General features: G+C 58.6%; 1 protein-coding gene across 1 annotated transcript in view; it reads left to right on the top strand.

Moving 5' to 3' along the window:
• Positions 1-6,878, top strand: part of FOXO6 (forkhead box O6) — a 22,115-nt gene that overhangs the window by 13,927 nt on the left and 1,310 nt on the right. Inside the window, exon 2 of the mRNA XM_006164953.2 lies at positions 6,412-6,874. Coding sequence (XP_006165015.1) covers positions 6,412-6,874 — 463 coding nt within the window. The remainder of the gene's footprint in view (positions 1-6,411; positions 6,875-6,878) is intronic.

Below are 6,878 nucleotides of genomic sequence, written 5' to 3'. Positions count from 1 at the left end.
CGGGGGAGCCAGGCAGTGGCACAGGGGGTAAAGTGCAATGCTCTGTGAGGCTGACTCACATGGGCAGGTTCTGGGTTCGTGTGTAGAGACGTCCCTGAATGTGCTAAGCAGGCACCCAGCCAGGGTTTTAAGGACTGGCTGAGGCTGGGGGGTGTCACATCCTCAAGACTCTGTTGGGGGCGCTTTATCTCCCTTTTTTGTTTGTGGAAGAAATAAACAAACTTTAAAAAAGGGTAAGCATCACTGTCCTCATGAAACTTACATTTTCAGAGCAGCATTAATCTAGAAAGTGATCATTGCTTTAGAAAAATGTAGACCCCCATGAGAGGGCCAAGAAATGCCAGGGGAGAGGAGCGATTTTCAAGAGTGGTCAGAGTGGGCCTCAGTGCTAAAGGTGACACAAGGACAGGCTTGAAGCGGGAGAGAGACCTCTGTGAGTATCTGGGGGTAGGTGTGACCGTGCCTGGTGGGTTTTGAGAACAGAAGGGAGTGATGGAGCAGGACATCTGAGGGGTCTTGGAGGATCTTCAGAGCCACTGCAAAGCCCTCCAAGTGAGACGGAGGGCACACAAAGATCTGGGCAGGACTGGACGCCATGCCAGTTCCTTAAAGGCTCGCTCTGATGCATCCAGTGCTGTAGGGAAGTGAGGGTGGGAGCAGGTAGCTATTTAAGGAATTGGGGCTTCAGAGATTCTGACCCCAGGGCCCACAGTGCTTGCAGAGCCAGCGTGGAAGCTGAATCCAGACCCAGCCCCGAGTTGTGCACCAGCCTCCTCCCTGGAGAGCTAACCTCCCTGGCTGAGCTTCTGAGGGAGGGTGGAGTGGGCGTGGGATGGAACCCACTGCTCCTTCCCTCTGCCTCCAGATGGTCTCCCTGGGACCCCAAATCAGAGAGGTCCCACCTCCCCTAGGATCATGCTTCAGTCCTGGATGTAGGTGTGGGAGGAGTGAGGCCCCAGAAGCCAGGCCCAGTTCTGGGCTCCAGGGGAGCCCAGGCATGCTGGGCTGTGGCTGTGGTGGTGGGTTGCTAGGCAACTCCAACCGGGAACCCTGGTTACTGCTGCCTGGCAGAGGCGTCTCCCTCACCTCCTCCATGGCCTCTGGCCTCCCAGGAGGCCTTGCAGGCCAGCCAGAGTTTTGATCAGTGCTTACCACTGGGTTTTGGCAGGGAGCTCTGAATGGTGGCAGGTGGCTGGGCCCTGAGGGCCAGACTGGGCTGTTGCAGGGCCTGGGCTTCTCTCCTGGGCATGGCCTGGGGCACACCTGGTTCAGAACCCAGCCCAGCAGAGGTCTAGGTCCTCACCCAGCTCTGGGGCCCTCCCTGGGAGACCCTGGGCAAGGCATGCTACCCGTCCAGGCTTCCGCCACCTTCCTGGCTTGCAGAATCCTTCCTCAAGAGCCTCATCTTCTGTGAGGGAGGGTACTGAGTGGGGTACTCCTGTCCCCACCCCTGATGGTGAGTGTGTAACACCGAAGTTTCAAATTAGATTTATTGCCAGGTTGGCTCTAAGGCTGGACCTCACATGGCCAACTGTGTGGTTCAAGTCTTGGACCTGGCGGCTTGAGAAACATGCCAGGCATGTGAGCATACGTGCCCAAAATCCCAAAAGGAGAAATGGAAGGGAAGGGATTACAGCATGGCCATTCCCCATGGGAGGTGCTTTCTCCTCTCCCTCCCTCTCTGTCTCTGGCTAACACACATACACACACACCCTCTAGCAAAAAAAAAAAAAAAAATGAAAAAGAAAAAAATCTATTTACAGAAAGAGTTTTGCTAGTTTGAAAACTTCTGAATTGGGTGATTCCAAGAATTTTCAGTGTCAAACTGAAAAGGTTCCCAGAGCACAACTGGCCCATCTCATCAGAATGAGAGGCCTGCAGCCTGCAGAGGTGGGGCCTGTGGGGTCAGTCTTGGTGGAGTGGGAAGAGCATTGGGGCCGGGGGAGGGGGGGCAGGAGGTCTGGGCACATGACCCTGTTCTGCCATAGGTCCCGTGACACCTGGGCGAATCCTTCTTCCCCTGGGTTGCACAGCTGTGGTTTGGGGCTGGGTGGGGTTGAGCTCTCAGGACTGCTTGAGCTCTGAGGACTGCCTGGCTGGAAGGGTACCGAGGGAGGAGCCGTGCAAACCTGCAGACCTGGAGCATGTCCTGGTGGGGATCTCAGACATTTTACGCAAGTCTATGAAGGGCGGAGGGCACACAAAGATCTGGGCAGGACTGGACGCCATGCCAGTTCCTTAAAGGCTCGCTCTGATGCATCCAGTGCTGTAGGGAAGTGAGGGTGGGAGCAGGTAGCTATTTAAGGAATTGGGGCTTCAGAGATTCTGACCCCAGGGCCCACAGTGCTTGCAGAGCCAGCGTGGAAGCTGAATCCAGACCCAGCCCCGAGTTGTGCACCAGCCTCCTCCCTGGAGAGCTAACCTCCCTGGCTGAGCTTCTGAGGGAGGGTGGAGTGGGCGTGGGATGGAACCCACTGCTCCTTCCCTCTGCCTCCAGATGGTCTCCCTGGGACCCCAAATCAGAGAGGTCCCACCTCCCCTAGGATCATGCTTCAGTCCTGGATGTAGGTGTGGGAGGAGTGAGGCCCCAGAAGCCAGGCCCAGTTCTGGGCTCCAGGGGAGCCCAGGCATGCTGGGCTGTGGCTGTGGTGGTGGGTTGCTAGGCAACTCCAACCGGGAACCCTGGTTACTGCTGCCTGGCAGAGGCGTCTCCCTCACCTCCTCCATGGCCTCTGGCCTCCCAGGAGGCCTTGCAGGCCAGCCAGAGTTTTGATCAGTGCTTACCACTGGGTTTTGGCAGGGAGCTCTGAATGGTGGCAGGTGGCTGGGCCCTGAGGGCCAGACTGGGCTGTTGCAGGGCCTGGGCTTCTCTCCTGGGCATGGCCTGGGGCACACCTGGTTCAGAACCCAGCCCAGCAGAGGTCTAGGTCCTCACCCAGCTCTGGGGCCCTCCCTGGGAGACCCTGGGCAAGGCATGCTACCCGTCCAGGCTTCCGCCACCTTCCTGGCTTGCAGAATCCTTCCTCAAGAGCCTCATCTTCTGTGAGGGAGGGTACTGAGTGGGGTACTCCTGTCCCCACCCCTGATGGTGAGTGTGTAACACCGAAGTTTCAAATTAGATTTATTGCCAGGTTGGCTCTAAGGCTGGACCTCACATGGCCAACTGTGTGGTTCAAGTCTTGGACCTGGCGGCTTGAGAAACATGCCAGGCATGTGAGCATACGTGCCCAAAATCCCAAAAGGAGAAATGGAAGGGAAGGGATTACAGCATGGCCATTCCCCATGGGAGGTGCTTTCTCCTCTCCCTCCCTCTCTGTCTCTGGCTAACACACATACACACACACCCTCTAGCAAAAAAAAAAAAAAAAATGAAAAAGAAAAAAATCTATTTACAGAAAGAGTTTTGCTAGTTTGAAAACTTCTGAATTGGGTGATTCCAAGAATTTTCAGTGTCAAACTGAAAAGGTTCCCAGAGCACAACTGGCCCATCTCATCAGAATGAGAGGCCTGCAGCCTGCAGAGGTGGGGCCTGTGGGGTCAGTCTTGGTGGAGTGGGAAGAGCATTGGGGCCGGGGGAGGGGGGGCAGGAGGTCTGGGCACATGACCCTGTTCTGCCATAGGTCCCGTGACACCTGGGCGAATCCTTCTTCCCCTGGGTTGCACAGCTGTGGTTTGGGGCTGGGTGGGGTTGAGCTCTCAGGACTGCCTGGCTGGAAGGGGACCGAGGGAGGAGCCGTGCAAACCTGCAGACCTGGAGCATGTCCTGGTGGGGATCTCAGACATTTTACGCAAGTCTATGAAGGGAATGTGGATGTATTGTGAAGTACATGCACACTCCCCTCGACTTTTAAAACAGAAGCAGAAGCCTTGCAGGAAATGTGGCCCCTGCAGCATGCCCCTGCCTTGCCATGCTGCCAGCTGCTAAGGCCAGTGACGTGGGAAGTTGAGCACTGGATACTGGCTTCCTAAGATTCCTTGGGAAGTCTCTGATTCGCTTCTCTCTCCCTTGGAGGAATGTGATGTCCTTTAGACTCAGAGTAAGACCAGCCTGAAATCAATCCCTGGCTCTGTGCTTAACAAGCTGTGTGACCTTGGCGACTCCATGACCGTCTCTGAGCCTCACTCTCCCCATCTTGGTAAAGGGATCACAATTCCCGACTGGTATGGAGGTGGGCATGATGCCTGTGTGAGATGTAGTACTTAGGGTGCCCAGGGCAGGTACCGACCAGGTGCTAGGACCTGGTGCTGCCCTCCCCCACCTTGTGCACTGACGAGGCTGGCACATAATGACACTGATAAAGAGGTGTTGCAGCTGGAGACAGGGGACGTGGGAGGGGGAACCTCTGTTGAGCCAGACAGTCCTATGGGGGAGAACCGAGGCCTCCCAGGACCCTGAACACAGGTGTGGGGGAGGAGCTGGGGAACCAGGTGCAGGGGTGGAACCTACAAGGGGGAGTCTGCTTGAGGGAGCATCACTCCCTGGGGGTCCAGCTCCCCTCCTTTCTGGGCCCCAGGAGAAGTCAGGCAGGGCAAGGCTGGCAAGCCCCAGCTGTTACCTCCCAAGGCCAGAAAGTGCCAGAGACAGGGAGCCTGCGCCTAAAGTCAGGTCAGTACCCTGAGCTGGGAGTCGGAGGTGGGAGGGACCCTGGGGCAGCAGGAAGCCCGCCCTCCTGGAGCTGGGAGGAGGCAGGAGAGCCCTCACAGAATGGTCATGAGGGTGGCTGGGCAGGAGTGAGAGCAGGTTGGTGAGCTCGGTTGAGCTGGAGTAGTACCTGGCATCACTGCCTCGCCGTGGGACCGTGGGCAGGTTACGTCATGCCACTGGGCCTCTGTTCCCTGGAACGTGCAGTCGGGTGATGCCAGCTGCCCAGAGTTGGGGCCCAGTACAGCTGCATTCAAGGCGTGCTATTAAGGAGATGGAGACAGAGCAGGTCCTTGGGGTGACTTAAGAGATGAGGTCTCCTGGCCGGTGTGGTCACCAAACACTTCTCCATGCACGGCATCCCGTGCCATGACCCTGTGGCCTGTAACATGGTCCCTGAATGCAGCCCAGGTTTTCAGGGTAGTTCACAGAGGCTCAACAACAATATAGCTAGGTGGCCAAAGAGTGGGGCATTCTGCCAGCCCTCTGGTACCCAAGCCTGTGATGTTCCACAGCGGTACTGGAGCTGGGAGGCAGCGGTGCCCCGGGGGAACAGCCCTAGAGGTGGGGCATGGCACCCTGCTGAAGTTCCACTCCAGGCTCTTGTGAGGCCGGGTCAGTGGAGCTGAGTTCCTCTGCCTTCCTGGCTCCAAGTCAGGTCTGGCAAAAACAGGCAGTGAGGTGGGGAGCAGCAGAAAAGGAGCAGTGCGGGCGGGGGCAGGGCAGAGGCCAAGCCCAGGGAGAGGCGGCAGGAAGGGCTGTGTAGCCTTGGGCAAGCCACTATACCTCTCTGAGTCTAGGTGTTCTTGTCTGTAAGTGGATGATGCCACCTGCTCTGTGGGGACTTGGCTCCACCAGGAAGGGGCTTTGGGGGCAGAGCTGCACAGGTGGGTTGGGGGGAGAGGGTGGGCTGCAGCCCAGAGGGCATGCTGGGGAGCTGAACTGACCTGAAGGCCTGCCCTGAGCAGGAGTGGAGGTTGTCCTTGGAGGGACTGGGTGGCATCCCAAGCCTCTGTGGAGGTCACAGGACCTCAGAGAAATTAGGGGACAGCTCAGAAAACTCTGGGCCTAGACCCACTTTGGGGACCCCCACCTATCCTGCTTTCCCTGGCCAGGCCCTCCCTCCAGCAAAGAGTTAACAGTCTTCTCTACCTGCAGTTGCATTTTAAAGACACGAAATTAAAGCAGGTAATTTATTCTCCCCACACACGAAAGAGCAATTAGTTCTAAACAGGGCTTAATCAGTCACCGCGAGATTGATTTCTGGAGCCCTGGGTTTTCGGGCTCCTGGCGCCATGCCAGGCTAGGGAGGGAGGGGGGCGGACAAATGAGCCGCGGCGGCATGAGCCCTTACATAATCTGCCGGGGGCCCCAGCAGCCTGGCTAGCCCCTCGTGGGCCCCAGTTGAGTTGGGGAGAAGGGTTCCTGCACCCCTGCTGCAGGTCCTGGCAGACTCGGGTAGCCTTCAGGGTTGGCCACGCCTCTGGGAAAGGCTGTGTCCCAAACTCCAGTCCCACCCTCTGGGCAGCCTCAGTGTGGACGGGGTGGGTATTCGGGGTGTGTTCCACGCGGTACTTACACCTGCTCCCTCTCCTCCTCCAACCTCCTTTACCCCACTGACCCTTCCTCGTCCCAATTTCCTCCCCTCTGGTTCTCCATCTCCTCTCTTCTCTCTCCTGTTCTGTCCCTCCGTCTCTTTTCACCTCTTCCCCTCTTTCCCCGTGGCCTCCTCACTTCCCGCCCCCACGTGCCCTTGTCTCCGGCCACAGAACTCCATCCGGCACAACCTGTCGCTGCACACCCGCTTCATCCGCGTGCAGAACGAGGGCACGGGCAAGAGCTCCTGGTGGATGCTGAACCCCGAGGGCGGCAAGACGGGCAAGACTCCGCGGCGCAGGGCCGTGTCCATGGACAACGGGGCCAAGTTCCTGCGCATCAAGGGCAAGGCCAGCAAGAAGAAGCAGCTGCAGGCCCCGGAGCGGAGCCCGGACGACAGCCCCCCGGGCGCCCCTGCCCCGGGGCCCGTGCCTGCCGCTGCCAAGTGGGCCGCCAGCCCAGCCTCACACGCCAGCGACGACTACGAGGCCTGGGCCGACTTCCGCGGCGGGAGACCATTGCTCGGGGAGGCGGCCGAGTTGGAGGACGACGAGGCCCTGGAGGCCCTGGCGCCATCGTCGCCGCTCATGTACCCGAGCCCCGCGAGCGCACTGTCGCCGGCGCTGGGCGCGCGCTGCCC

Source organism: Tupaia chinensis, unplaced genomic scaffold, assembly GCF_000334495.1.
Source record: "Tupaia chinensis unplaced genomic scaffold, TupChi_1.0 Scaffold143758_1, whole genome shotgun sequence".
Classification (NCBI taxonomy): Eukaryota; Metazoa; Chordata; class Mammalia; order Scandentia; family Tupaiidae; genus Tupaia; species Tupaia belangeri.
Note: the sequence above shows the minus strand (reverse complement) of the source record. Positions and strands in the feature narration are given on the sequence as shown.